The following is a 14,566-nucleotide window of genomic DNA, read 5'->3' as shown; positions in this document are numbered from 1 at the left end:
ATAATTAATGAGTCATCTAACTAAGTGATTATCTAAACAATTGCTTATAAATCTTTTGTTTGTTTTTATTATTGGAATATTTGTGGTTTAATTTAATTGAAATACTATTTTCAGTTGCACATAAATTTGAAACACACACACACACCTACCTACACATATACACGAACACACAGCCATTGGTGTGAGGAAATTACTGCAAAATGAGGTGAATAATTAAAGAATTTATTAAAAATTATTAATGCATTTTATTTATTTATAATTTAATAAATTTAAACACCCCAAAAGCCAACCCCCAAGAGTGTATTAAAAAAACATATGTAAAGACACCCTGTAAATAATAATATAAATACAAGTATACCTGATTAGCATAGAAATCGTTTTTATGTGTCTATTAAAAAAAACAATACATATGTAATTCAAATAGTTGCTACTTTTAAAGCTCTTACAATTATCATTTATCTTTTATTTAGGGAATTCACCGAAGTAATTAGACAAAATATTATTAAATTTAATAAAAATGTTGTAAATTCTTTTAAAATATAGTTTTATGCAGACTATGCTTAAAAAACTACTAAAAAGAATCCAATGCACTTTAATCATAAATAACTATAACTGACTTTTAACTCTTACATTGAAAATATAAGACAAAAACCTTTTCTAGTTAAAGAAAATTGTTTGTCAGGTATTGCTAGGATATCATGAGAATGTCTTCTCATCTTTTTTATTCATAGAGGGTATCTTAAAGTTCATGCTCTTTGTTTACATACATCAATCAGCCGACTACGTCATCGCATAAAAACGTGAAACGTGAAAATTGAGCAAAAATAACAAACTACACAAAACACACAAATATATACATACATATATACATATGTATGTACGTATAAATTATATGAAATAAAAAACAAGACGAGTTCAAGTTCTTGGCAATGTGAGCCAGCTCTGCCCCAACCTATTCTGTCTCTCTCTCTCCGTATTCCCCAGTCAATTGAAGGTAGTCAACTTATGGTAGTCTCTCTCTCTCTCTGTCTCTGTTTGTCTTTCTCACTCATGATGATGGCATTCAACAGGTGGCAGTGGCCTCCCCCCCTTTGTCATTTTAAGTTGCCCCATTTTCTATGTTATAAAATAACACACGAAATGTTGACAGTCAACAAATTTTCACAAACATTTCCATTGTGGCCAAGACCAAGCAAATTAGTTCAACTTGGTAACGAGAAAGCTTTGCGTTAACGCCTAACTACCAGTTTATAAGCCATCCCTTTACCTCATCACTTACACAATTATTTCCAAATGCCTCAAACTTGCCACCCACTTCCTTGCCTCAACAGAATTTTTTGGTTGTTTTCGTTTATGCAAAAGTTGCCGCTTTTCTGAGCAGAGATTATTAAGTCAACAATGTATATATACATTAATTCAAAATTCTAAAGGGAAAATTTAAAGACAAAATACGGAAAAAAATAAATAAATAACATGCAACGTAAACAAAGGGGGGGAAACACACAATTTTCTATGCAAATTTGTTGGAGGCAAATATTTTCAAGCAGCTTTTAATTATTTAAAAAGAATAACAACAGAAAAAAAAATGAAATCAAAAGAGCAAAAGTTTGTTTAATAAGCCGATTACTAGATGCCCTGGTTAAGTCAACAATACATATGTGTATAGATGTACATATGTATGTATGGGTATGAGTATATAAGTTACTTATACAGAGGACTTTAGTATAAATTAGTCTCGTTAAATGTCCTTGGTCAAAAGATCCTTATATTACATAGTAAAATCAGAATTTCAAAACAAATGTTACGCCTAAATTGAATATTTTTCTTCTTCAAAAGTGGTTCATAGTTCTATCTGTAATATTCAAGATTTTTTAAAAAACATCATAAATATTTATCCAGCCAAAAAGTTTTTTTTCCTTCAAATACACCTGTAGAAAAAACTGCCAAAGATATGATGAGATATAAGATATAATAACCAAAAATTTAGTGAACAAAATTTCTTTATTGAGTTACGAGAAAATCAAAACTAAAGTCATAAATTCGTGGACACCACTGTAGAAAGTAAAAGTGTAACAATAAGATGCTTATGGTTTGTTGTGAAGCAAATATTTTGATGTTTCAAAAGTCAAACTCATAGACAAGTTGTTAGGAAGTTCAATTTTTGTTATTTTTTTACAAACCATCTTAAAAAACACTTCAAGTCCGAAAAAATGTCAAAACAAATTGTTTCACTCAACATGTGTTTCTCTTACAACTCACAAAACTATGTCAATTTTCGTCTCCCCATCCTACATCCGGACGAATGAAGGGGGTCAAGTGACTAATGTTTATTTTGTCTATAAAGAAATGAAATTAAGTTAAGTAAACAATAAGCAAAACCAGAGAAAGAGAGAGACAAAGAGAACAAAAAAGCAAAAGTAAATGTTATTGCATACTTTATATATGGATACATACATTTGATTATAATAGGTGGCTAATATTGTTGTACACTGAAAGAATACTTTAAGACTATGACTTGAGAAGAGGAAAGATGGGATTTTTTAGAGTCAAGTAATTAAGTGATCCTACACATTTAGACGCCCGACAAAAGAACAAGAACAAAATAGGTATGAGAAGAGTTTAAGAGGGGACGAGGTTTATTTTCTATTGGAATAGGGTATGAGAAGAGTAATATGAGACTACAACTTATTGATCTATGTAAATTGTTGATTAAAGTCACAAATATTAAAAATCTTAAGCACTAATTGCGACTTTCACAAACTATTACAGTAAATTTTAGTACAATCTTAAAGGAAAGGAAAGGAAAGGAATATAATAACAAATTATTTTTTATTTTGTTTTATTCACCCAACAATTTGACCTCGAACCGGCAAAACATACAACTAACAATAAAAAGGTCGCCAAAAATCAACAATTACAATCTTAAAATTTATCATACATTGGAAAATTGTCAGAAAAATTGAAAGACTTATCTTTTCTACTTGGTTCTGGCGAATGTTATAGGCATTTCATACTTTAACACATGGTTAAAAAAGTCAGAGACAATTAAGTTAGAGCTGAGAATTGAACCACATTGATTCTTCTTATGAACACTTTTTTTCTTATTTTCTTAAAAGCAAATTGAGTAAAATGTTTCGTTGTTTAGGCGTTAAGTGTAGCTATTGAGAGGCATGCCAAGATCGCATTTCTAGAAGGCAGAAACAAACAAATACCAAATGACATCATCATTCTTCATCTTGAACATCATTATGAGCTTTTAGCTAGCATTTGCCGGTTGTGTTAATGAATCAGCTGCTGATACACGTATATACACATATATATATATATATATATATATTTATATTTATTGTATGCTAATTTATTGGCATTACTTTTTGCAGTGATAATACTCGGTCTGTGCCCTTGGCCGATTTTGTTGATCCACCGAAGCCTGAAGAGGAGGAATCATTTGTCCCCTTGGCAGAGGTAAAAAAAATGAATGACCTACCAACAACACCGACCACGCCCACTGGGCCGGTGACTCCATCAACGCAATCCACACCCAATAGCACACCAAATGATGGTGTGGCCAAGCCCATTGCAAGCCAATCGAATGATAACAGCATCTTCTCCATAATCTATGGAGTGGGCAAAAAGGTGGCCATTGTGGGCTCAATTTATCTAGTCGGCTATATGGGTTGGTCGGTGGCCTGGCTTATTGCACCTGTTATTTTGTCTGTGGCCCGTGACCAATTGGCCAAGACATCGGAGAAGAAGCGAGATATAGCCAAGGCATCGGCTCTGGCCTCCGAAAAGGATGTGATATTGGCTCGTATTGATGAATTGCCCGCCTGGGTCTACTTTCCCGATGTGGAGCGTTGCGAGTGGTTGAATAAGGTAAAGTGAAACAGTAAATTTGTTTTTAGGATATTCTGTGATATTCTTTTTTCTTCTGTTGTTGTGTTTGCAGATCCTTAAACAGGTTTGGCCCAATGCAAATCATTTTGCCCGCACTCTGGTCAAGGAGACCATCGAACCTAATGTGGCTTTGGCTCTATCCAATTACAAGATGAATGGTTTTCGTTTTGATCGCATTATTCTTGGTACAATTCCACCACGAATCGGTGGTGTTAAGATCTATGATAAGAACGTAGATCGGAATGAAATCATTATGGATTTGGATCTATTCTATGCCAGCGATTGTGATATCAATTTCTATTTGGGTGGCATGAAGGGTGGCATCAAGGATTTCCAAATTCATGGTTGGGTTCGTGTGGTAATGAAACCTCTGATACGTTCCATGCCGTTGGTCGGTGGTTTGCAGATATTTTTCCTAAATAATCCCAATATTGATTTCAATTTGGTGGGTGTTATTGATTTCATGGATATGCCGGGCTTGAGTGATCTGTTGCGTAGAATAATAGTGGAGCAAATTGGTAATGTAATGGTTCTACCCAACAAATTGCCAATTTCCTTGAGCGAAGAAGTGTCTGCAGTGGCTCTAAAAATGCCCGAACCAGAGGTGAGTTGGAATTGTAAATTATGTTAATGAATAGATAATCAATCAATCACTAAAATGAATTGATTTACTTTCAGGGCATTCTGCGTATTCATGTGGTTGAGGCCAAGGATTTAATGAAAAAGGATATTAGTGTTTTGGGTAAAGGTAAATCGGATCCCTATGCCATTATCAATGTGGGAGCTCAAGAGTTTAAAACACAAATTATTGATAATAATGTGAATCCCAAATGGGATTACTGGTGCGAGGTGAGTTCATTCGAAAGTATTTGTTGTAATGCATGTTGATCTAGAATTTTGCTTGCCATTTTGTAGTCTATTATCGATTGTTATCATTTACATATATAGAAAACTATATGCAATGATGCATGCATGCAACACTACACATATTATCAAGCAACATATACAACATATTATTATCTAGATCTTGGCTCCATTTTTGTTGTGTTTCTATTATTCTTTTCGTTTTTGTTCCGCCTGAGCATAGGCAACAGTTTTTATTGAAATGGGTCAGTTTGTCGAAATACAATTGAAGGACTCGGATGATTCCAAAAAAGATGAGAATCTGGGAAGGTAAGCAAAAAAACAAAAAGAAAAAGAAAAACGATTGCCCTTGAGTTGAGTAATCTCCCCCATCTCCCTCTCCGTTCTTTATATTATAGTGTGAGTAAATTGACGTTACATTAGTTCAAATTGATTCCAATCGCTAACTTTTTGCATGCATGGTGTTTAAAGACTTTATAAATTGATTAACTATGGGAAAACTCTCTCTCTTTCTATATACTTCTTCAATCTATCTATCTCTCTCTTCCTTTCATTCTCTGTTTCTGTTTCTGTTACTCTTTAACTTTCTACCGTTCTACGAATTGTGTTTACGTTTCTCTCTCACACACTTTTCTTTCACACACAAAAATTGTTTTTCTAGGCGTGTATTTTTACCACCATAGGACACTTTGTTGGTTTTTCTTTGTGGGACTATGACCAAACAATGCCAGGTGTACTGGCCGATGATTTATTGGGCAGGTTGTACTACTTTTGCATGCCACTTGCAGCTTGACTAAAAATCAAAAATGCATATTTCATATTGAGTTCTTTGAGTTATTTCCAACTTACATTCACACAATATACTAAACGATCAATCTACAAGAAGTTTAAATTAAAAATATTGATTGGAAATTGTTTTTACATAACTTTAGATTCTAATTAAATAGTGAATACACAAAATAGAAAAGACGGATTTACTTAGTACTGTAAATTAGTGGGAAACTTTGACTCCTGAAAGTATGCACTAAGAAGTTCTAAAATTCGTTATTTAAAATATCCACAAAAAATTGTGAGTAATCCTCGCTGCAAATATGTGATTTTTAAGTTACAAGGCACACGAAAATTTATAAATGTGTTGCATACTTTATGGGGCATAGTTCTCCCCTATTATAGCCCTAGAACCGCAAATTCAAAATAGATATAAATAACCTTTATCTAGTAGCTAAATAAAGCGTTATTTTTAAAATTTGTTGCTTTAACTAGGTACACAAACAACATTTTTTCTTCGTTTACATAAATTCCAAAATCTTATAGATATATTTTGTGTAGGTCTATTGAAAAGATATTTTTGATCTGATAATTTAATTCTTATAATTGCTGTTAGAGGGAAGCATTAAAGTTTAAACTTTAGTTCTAACTTAAAAAACTATTTAAAAAATGAGGTTAGATAATGTCTACTGCTTATTTCAATAATTCTCTTTGCCTGGCAAGTCAAGATCAATTTTATGATCACCTACCATGTAATGTATTTAATTTAGTTAATAAACAATTATCACCAATCACCAATATGACCAAATAACAACAGCAACAACTAACACTAGATGCAATTGCATGCCTAACACTATTCTAATACGACAACAAGAAATAAATAAACAACAAACACAGACTAAAAAGTGTGTGTAGCACCATCTAAAGAACTGCATGCTCCACCTACCTATAATATGTACTCCTAAGTAGTTTGATTGATTTGCCCTAGTCCCAAAAACACTGTATATATATACATATAACCTGGCAAAAAGTAAAGATTTTTGGATTAATCTTCACGCTGACTAACCTCAGAATCTTACTAATGTGGTGCAAAATAATATATATATCTTTCATATGTATTACGGATGATGATAAGGCGGTGGTTGAGGTCTCACAGCATGCCATGTTGGTGCTTAGACTATTTGATTGGGATCGAACTAGTGATGACGAGTCGCTTGGCAGGTTAGGGATTGTGACCTATAAGACCCTTTTAAAAATCATTTCAGCTGAGTTGATTTATTTTTTGTTTTTGTTCAATAGTTTTGCCTAATATTTAATAATATTGATTTCAATTTATTAACCTATTACAATTTCTAAAACAAAACCAAAACACAGAGCCAGCATCGATATAGCCAGTGTAATCCAGAAAGGCGTTGTGGATAGTGTAAGTATATATATGTAATATATATAAAAGTCAAACTTAGTTAATAGAAATGAATAGAATTTCAAAGATAAAGTTTACAATTTTCCAAGACATATGTAGGTATAATAAAATATTGGAAATTACTGCGTTTTACCGCCTATATAGATTTAAAAATTATGAAATATTTCTAGAATATTTTCTCAAAGTATCAATTGGGATTCATGATAACTCAAAAATTTTATGAGCCAACAGTTTTAGTTTAAAATGTAATGTAGTAGTCCTATGTTATATATAACTATCTTCATTTAATTAACATAAGATAAGATAAATAATGTTTGAAAATTTGATAACAAAAAAGGTAAACTGTTTGGTTTCAAAAATATGAATTTAAATTTGTGTTTAAACATTAGATCAAAAATTCGTATTTTGAGTATAAGGCTTCATAAACTGAATTTCTTATTTGTTCATTAAGTGTGTATAAAATTAGAATTATTTATGTAGGTGAGAGGGCCCAGTTATGAGCCGGGTTTTGAAAAACCTCAAAATTTTTCCCTGAGTTCCGGGAAATGAAAAATTAAAAAGTTTAACATTTAAATATTAACCTAACGCAACTTTTTTCCAAAGAAAGTATGTTTGGTTGAGTTACCCAAAAAATTGTAGAACAGATTTAATCTGGATATCTTTTTTAGGCCGAAAAAAAAAGTGGCCCAGTTATGAGTGACCTTGAGAAATTCACTGAAAATAGGAAAATATGAAAGGAATGTCACACGAATTGTTGTGATTTAATGGCTTATTTATTATGAAGGCCTTCAATGGTAAAAACAATGAAAAACACAAAAGAAACTGGCCTCCAATGGCCATAAATGACAACGATTTTTATTCCTCGTCGTCCATGTCACTTTCGCAGTTTTTCAACACAATGTTTGGTACGCGTATATACACTGCGATTATTAACGTTGGTGTCTGTTTAAAAACTGCAGAACGTCTAACCAACATGATTTACAGGGCTCAAACTGTCATTCAATACCGCATTTTAAAAATATTTGAGAATGTCATAACTGAGCCAGGGGCACAACTGGGCCCTTTCCCCTACTATATTTGTACATCTGAAACCCACTTGAGCCTTTTAAAAAGATTTAGAACCAAGAGCAAATCTAAATAACTAAAATGAGTAGGTAAAAACTAGAACTAGCCTGAAATTCTTTGAAGCTTTTAACTTCTAAGAAATTTTTTTACACTACTCTTTAGACAGCTTTATTATATTTTGCTTAATCTAACGATCTTTCAATGCAGTGGCTAACTTTGGAAGATGCCAAACATGGTCTCCTCCATGTACGTCTACAGTGGTACAAACTCACCGCAGATCCGAATGATTTGCAGCAAATACTTTTGGAAACCAAACTTTTGCGTATTACCACCATGAGCTCGGCCGTGTTAAGTGTGTTTATTGATTCTGCACGTCATCTGAAGGTAAGACAAACAACATCCATCCCTCTGTATAGGTGATCCAAAATTTCTTTTGCTTACAGCAAGCACGTTCCAGTTCCAAGCCTGATCCCTATTTGGTGTGCAGTTTGAACAAGCAGAAGCAACAAACGGCCATGATAATGCGGGATGATTCTCCAGTTTGGGAGCAAGGATTCACATTCTTGGTCAGCAATCCAGATAACGAGAGCCTAAACATTAAGATCTATGATCAGAAAACAGGCAATGATATTGGCCAATATACTTATACACTGAGCACTCTGCTCAAGCAGTTCAATATGGAGGTTATTCAGCAGCCATTCCAATTGCAAAAATCTGGACCGGAATCCAAGCTATATATGTCATTGTCATTGAGAATCCTACAGCCTGGAGAAATTGATAAGGAATCAGATACTTTGGAGCAAGTGGCGGCACTTACCCGCTCAAGCAGCACAGGAGGAAAAGCTACTGAAGTACCAGTGCCTGTCATAAAGGTAAGAAGGCGATGATCTAACGAAGACTTAACCCAAATCTCTCTCTCTCCTTCTGTATCCATGCCTTAGGAATCCCAAATAGCTGGCAAACGTTTGTCCACTGAATCACCCATTAGCGAAGAAGATTTAACAGTGCCAACGAGAATCTCTCCGGCTTTATCGGCCTCAGCATCCAGTGAGTTGCCCATTGCCGAACAACAGCTAATCTCGTCTTCTGGTTCTGGCTCGGTGTTGACTCATCGTTTCCCCGATACCGTCTCAACGGCCGGCGAACATGGTCTGGGCCGTATACAGCTCTCTCTACGCTACAGTGCTCAGCGGCAGAAACTGGATGTGACCATACACAAGATTGCGAAAATACCTTTACGTGATCCCAGCAATATACCAGATCCGTATGTGAAATTGCATTTGCTACCTGGCCGCAGTAAGGAGTCTAAGCGAAAAACTAGCGTCATTAAGGACAATTGCAATCCGGTTTATGATGCCTCATTCGAGTACCTGATATCCATAGCCGAGCTCAGGCAGACGGCTCTCGAGGTCACGGTCTGCACTCAGAAGGGTTTCCTATCGGGTGGCAGTCCCATTATTGGCATGGTGAGTAGCAAAGCAACCCCGTTGCTACCTGGAAAATTTCTAGGCTGTGTGTGCCTTATAATTCTCAAGTTCGAATTCCGCACTCTGTCCATATAAATGGATGCTCTTGGTGGTAGTTTCTCGTTCTCGCTTCGGCAGAACATATACTAAAATTGGAACGATACAGAGAAGATTAGCATGGCCCCTGCGCAAGGATGACACGCAAAATCGTGAAGCGTTCCACATTTTTTTGCCGCCCCACTTAGACAAACTTAAACTAAACTTAAACTCTTTTTTTCATTATTTATTTCAGCTGAAAATACCTTTGGATGACAGTGAAATAACAACTCAGACTGGCCTCAATACCTGGTTCGACTTGCAGCCAGAAATGAGACATGAATGAATATAAATTATTATGAATCTCATTCAGCAAAGGAATCTAAATCATCTATTTTTTACTTTATCTTTTGTATTCTATTTATAATTTTCAACAAAAATTGTGAAATTTTTGACTCTATACTGAGCAAAAGAGAAATGAACACTCTTATTATTAGTCGTGCCTCTCTATTATCTTAACTATCTACTCATTGTAGTCAAATAAATTTAAAAACTTGTGTTTTGAACATCTGAAACTGTGCAATGTCTCCAGTTATTTTAATAATGATGAAATTGAAAAGAAAATTCAGTAACATATTCACAAACCAAAATTAGATAAAGATTTCAACTGCTTTGCTACCTTTTGGATATACAATTATTTGAATGAAGTTAGCCTAGATTTTCTAGATTTTAAACAATCAAATATTTTTATATTTTACTTGAATCTACAGTTACAAAGAAATTGTTTATGGCAAGTTCAAAAGAAATACTCGTAACCAAAAAGATTCTGGGAAAAGTTATATGCTAAATCATTGCCTTAATAATGTGAAATATTTGTAAATGTTTCACTACTCGCAGTTTTGAAGAATGGAATTGACTTGCCTTTAGATGGCTATCTAAATCTAGATGGTTAAACTAAAACCCAAAATCTTTGTTCAAGATTAAACAAGTTTGGAATGTCATTACAAATTCAAAACAAAAACCAAGTGCAATTTTTAATGGTGCATTAGAAATGTTTCAAGTTTCATTTTGCAGGTAATGAAAGTAAGATGACAGATTGGAACACATAATGTGTTGGCCAATTAAAAGTAATTTTTCAGATTTATGGATAACAGTCTACCGACTCGTGTTGTTGCTGTTGTAGGCATTATAGTTAAAAACAAGACATATTTAACTCCAGTATCTTTTTGTTAAAGGGGTATATTGATTGAAAATTTTATTTATTTGGCATTCTATAGGTATAAGTTAACTAACAATAAGAAAGTAAAAGATTGAGAGATGGGGGGAGTCATAAAAAAATAATAAGAATTATTTTAACGTTCTAGCGGCAAAGATGAGGAAGCCAACTATCCATTAAAAGCCATTCATCAGGATGAACTAAAATAAAAGAAGCGAAACATTAAGTCTTTACTTTTCCACTTTTAACTTTTAGACAATCCATTGGAATATGGAACAACATTAAAAATAAAATGCAGATCTAAAGAAATAATACATATAGGATGATATAAATAATTACAATTAGCCAAAACTTCCAAGATCAGATTCCAAATGCTGGACATTGGATGCCTACAATGGAGCCTCAAAAGTTGAAGCCCGCCGCTCCGTTCTCTTTCTTTTATACGCATACTTTTGGTCTATCTCTCTCTAACTTAGCAGCACTCTTTAACACATTAGCAGGTGCGTGTATGCGAGTGGGAGTTGCAGCGTTGGACTTCGAGGTGGTGAAAGAAAGAGAGTGGGAGAGTGCATTTCATTTTCAGGCGCTTTCTGATCGATAGAACGGATAGTGGTGGTAGTGAGTAAGGAAATTTCAGCCTTGAAGATGGCGAAATGGAGAGAGCGTGCAATTTTTGACATATTCTGAACGGGACTACTATTTTTGAGAAGAGGAAGAATGCAAGTGTGTCTGTGGGATGTGTAAAAGAGAAATATAGGGAGTGCGTCTGGTTTCTATCAGATTCTACCAACAAAAATTGTAATGGGTTTGAAACTTGGGAAGCATTAAGGTGTCACAGTGGCGCTCTTGTTGTCAAAACGAACACTAGGTGTCGCTTACCAAGTTCGCAAAAATTTCTTATAATTCTCAAGTTGTTATTCTTCATTTGTGGCATTTATATAGGGCCTTATGTCCACTCACTTCGTTCTTGCTTCGGCAGAACATATACTAAAATTGGAACGATACAGAGAAGATTAGCATGGCCCCTGCGCAAGGATGACACGCAAAATCGTGAAGCGTTCCACATTTTTTTGCAACACCCAACTCTGTTAATCTATGGGTAAAATATTAAAAACAAAATAGTAGATAAAAATATTTTTTTTTGGTTTTGGTTTTGTTGCTTTTTGCCATTTATTTTGTATTATCTTTTAATATGTGTATGCATGTAATTTGGTATGTATTTTGCCTTATATTTGTATGTATGTATATATAGACAATTTGTTGCTTAAATTTCTTTGTTTTTTACACATAATAATTATGTTTCGTTCGTTAAGGTTTTATTTTTTTCTTACATCTTACAAAATTTGTAATTTTCAACACAGTTGTTTTTTATATATGTATATATATATATATATTTGAAGAATTTTTCCTTGGACACCACATTTATTTTGTTGTTGTTGTTGGTTTTTCTTTTTTTCAGTTCCTAATAAACCGACAGAAAGACAAAACTTCGTTGAATTTTACATTGACTTTATCTCTCTCTCTGTAAGTGTATTAGATATTCGGCTAGCCGAAATTAGTTTGCAATTAATTGAATTGATTTTTTATTTTCGTTTGTTTTATGTTTAATATATAATTTTAAATTTAATTTGAAAATACATAATATGTATTATATATATTACGTTATTTTTTAAATGGACACATGAATCAGGCTCTTGGTTTTGGTTTTATTTTATTTTCTTAATTTTTTGTTTCTTTCTTTACCTTTTCAATATATATATTTCTTTTTTTTCATATATATATATATATCTCATATGTATAAATCTGAAACTTGAATTCTGTTTTCCAACATTTTTTGTTTTGTTTTCTTTTTTTTTTTTTTGAGGTAGTTTTGCTTATTCTTCGCTTAAATTTCTAAATATGTATGTAAAAAATGTTTGTCTGTTTGTATGTATGAAGCACATTTATATAAAGCACACTTTTACAATAACCATAACATATAAATTGTTTGCTTTTGTTTTGTTTGTTTTTTATTTGTTTAAATATTTAATATGTTTTGTTTCATTTGTAATCTTTTACAATATTAAACACTGAGGAACTGTCGTGCTTATGTTTCAATGCCGCTTCGCTTTGAATTCTATATTAGTATTTTTAGATCAAAGCTCTGACTCGCTTATAAATACGATACGATTATTGCATATACATATACATATATGTATATATATACATATATCGAGATTTTTTAGTCGCTTGTACTTTGTGTGTGTGTGTGTGTGTGTGTGTGGTGAGTGTGGGTGTAATTTTGAATTCTTATCACTTAGTTATGTATGTTAAGCTCCTAAAAACTTAAAACACGAATTTGAAAACCCTAAAAAAACCGCTGGCCATAATTTTCATTTTAAATGTGCGCTCAATTTCAATTGTTTCATAATTTTTTCATTTTCTTTTTATTTTCATATTATTAATTTTTCTTTTTTTTTTTGTAGGCCTATACTAATTAGTTAAAACAACTAGAATTGGTTATGTATTGTAGGCTGGATGAGAGGAGGGTGGAAGGGGTGGATACGGGTGGATTAGGAGGGAGAGTAGAGTTCATTAGTTCACAAGTAACTATATTCTAAGTTTTTAACTTGAATCACTTTTATAATTTGTATTTTCGTTCTCGTTTTCATTACTAGCAAAATGAAAATATATAAGTTATTTCTTTTCAATTAATTTCCAAAAAAAAAACAAATCAAAAAGAATTGTTTTCTTTTTTTTTTTTGTTAAATTAATTATTTATCTTTTTTTAAAATTTTTTTTTGATATCAAACTGAACACAAATCGTTAAGCAACAAATAGCAGTTACAAAAGGCTAACCCAAAAGTCATTTTACCAAATGGGAGAGTGTGAGATAAAGAGAAAGAGAGAAAGGAGAATAAGGAAAACCCAACCCAAAATGAAAATTGAATACAAATATCACAAAATTAGCATCGAAGCAGAGCAAAATTCTAAAAACAAAAAAATGTTTAATTAACATAATAAAACTCAAAAAATGTTTTTTTTTTACGTTTTTCGTTCGTTTTTTGTGTATATTTTTGCGTTTTCTTTTCTTTTTTTTGTTTGCCCGAGAAAATAAAAGTATTTGAAGCCTTTGAAAATATATATGATTTTTCATGTGTCTAAGAAATTAATAAATTATTTGATATATTGAAGGTATTTCTCATATGTATGTTTGTATGTATACGGATAATAGAAAAAACTTAAAAAATTAATTGATTTCATGTGAATACACATATACACCGATATGTAAAAGTGTATATAGTATTTAAATATATGTAGTTACAGATAAGAAAATTAAGTTTACATCAAGAAATAAAAGGAAATTAAAATTATATCACCATGCATATGTATGTATATATATATGTATATAGTTATAGATAAAGTATAATGTAAATTAATATAGTTTTCTTTTTTCTTTTTGAATAAAAATAGATTTTATAAAGAATATATGTATGAAACTTAAAAACTAATAACCTAGGACCATTGAAAAAAAGGTTGTGTAGCTCAAAGAACAAATTGTATTGACTTTTTCATTCCGTTTTGTAGTTTTTTTTCTTCAATATTTTACTGTTCTCTATCAAGTTAACATGAATCAATAATTAAGAATTGAGTTTAACAATATCAAGAGCGGAAAAAAAGAAATTTTTAAATAACAGATTTAGCAAATTGAAAATGATTTTTGAATTTCAAGTCTATTCAATAACTGACAGAACATCGGAAATAAGTATAGTCCCCATAATAAAAGCTCGCTCTCTTTCTTTCTATCTTTCCATTAACTTCATTAGGTATATATATAAAACTTATGTGCTA

The 14,566-nt window shown here is 32.4% G+C and overlaps 1 protein-coding gene and 2 non-coding genes across 4 annotated transcripts; all 3 read left to right on the top strand.

Annotated features, from left to right (window-relative positions):
- The first annotated feature begins 114 nt into the window (after positions 1-114).
- LOC6650012 (extended synaptotagmin-2) lies at positions 115-10,094 on the top strand. Of its 2 annotated transcripts, none has more exons than XM_023180246.1 (10): positions 115-205; positions 3,381-3,876; positions 3,950-4,501; positions 4,576-4,746; positions 5,423-5,520; positions 6,904-6,952; positions 8,225-8,401; positions 8,461-8,889; positions 8,959-9,483; positions 9,776-10,094. In XM_023180246.1, exons 1-10 carry the CDS (start codon positions 201-203, stop codon positions 9,863-9,865), a joined length of 2,592 nt encoding a protein of 863 aa, XP_023036014.1. In that variant the 5' UTR covers positions 115-200; the 3' UTR covers positions 9,866-10,094. The 2 variants fall into 2 exon arrangements, with proteins under 2 accessions (XP_023036014.1, XP_002073806.2); XM_002073770.3 differs by lacking the exon at positions 5,423-5,520 and adding an exon at positions 4,985-5,070.
- Positions 9,606-9,712, top strand: LOC6650013. Its single transcript, XR_049950.1, has one exon. It is a non-coding gene; the product is annotated as a U6 spliceosomal RNA (small nuclear RNA).
- Positions 10,095-11,698: 1,604 nt separating the features above from the next.
- Positions 11,699-11,805, top strand: LOC6650011. Its single transcript, XR_049949.1, has one exon. It is a non-coding gene; the product is annotated as a U6 spliceosomal RNA (small nuclear RNA).
- Positions 11,806-14,566: the final 2,761 nt, after the last annotated feature.

The sequence above is a fragment of the Drosophila willistoni genome, chromosome 3R, assembly GCF_018902025.1.
Source record: "Drosophila willistoni isolate 14030-0811.24 chromosome 3R, UCI_dwil_1.1, whole genome shotgun sequence".
Lineage (NCBI taxonomy): Eukaryota > Metazoa > Arthropoda > Insecta > Diptera > Drosophilidae > Drosophila > Drosophila willistoni.
Note: the sequence above shows the minus strand (reverse complement) of the source record. Positions and strands in the feature narration are given on the sequence as shown.

Coding starts and splice junctions, on each gene's coding strand:
- LOC6650012 (XM_023180246.1), top strand. Junction 6,953..8,224: donor AGAAAGGCGTTGTGGATAGT/GTAAGTATATAT, acceptor CTTTCAATGCAG/TGGCTAACTTTGGAAGATGC. Junction 8,402..8,460: donor ATTCTGCACGTCATCTGAAG/GTAAGACAAACA, acceptor TTTTGCTTACAG/CAAGCACGTTCCAGTTCCAA.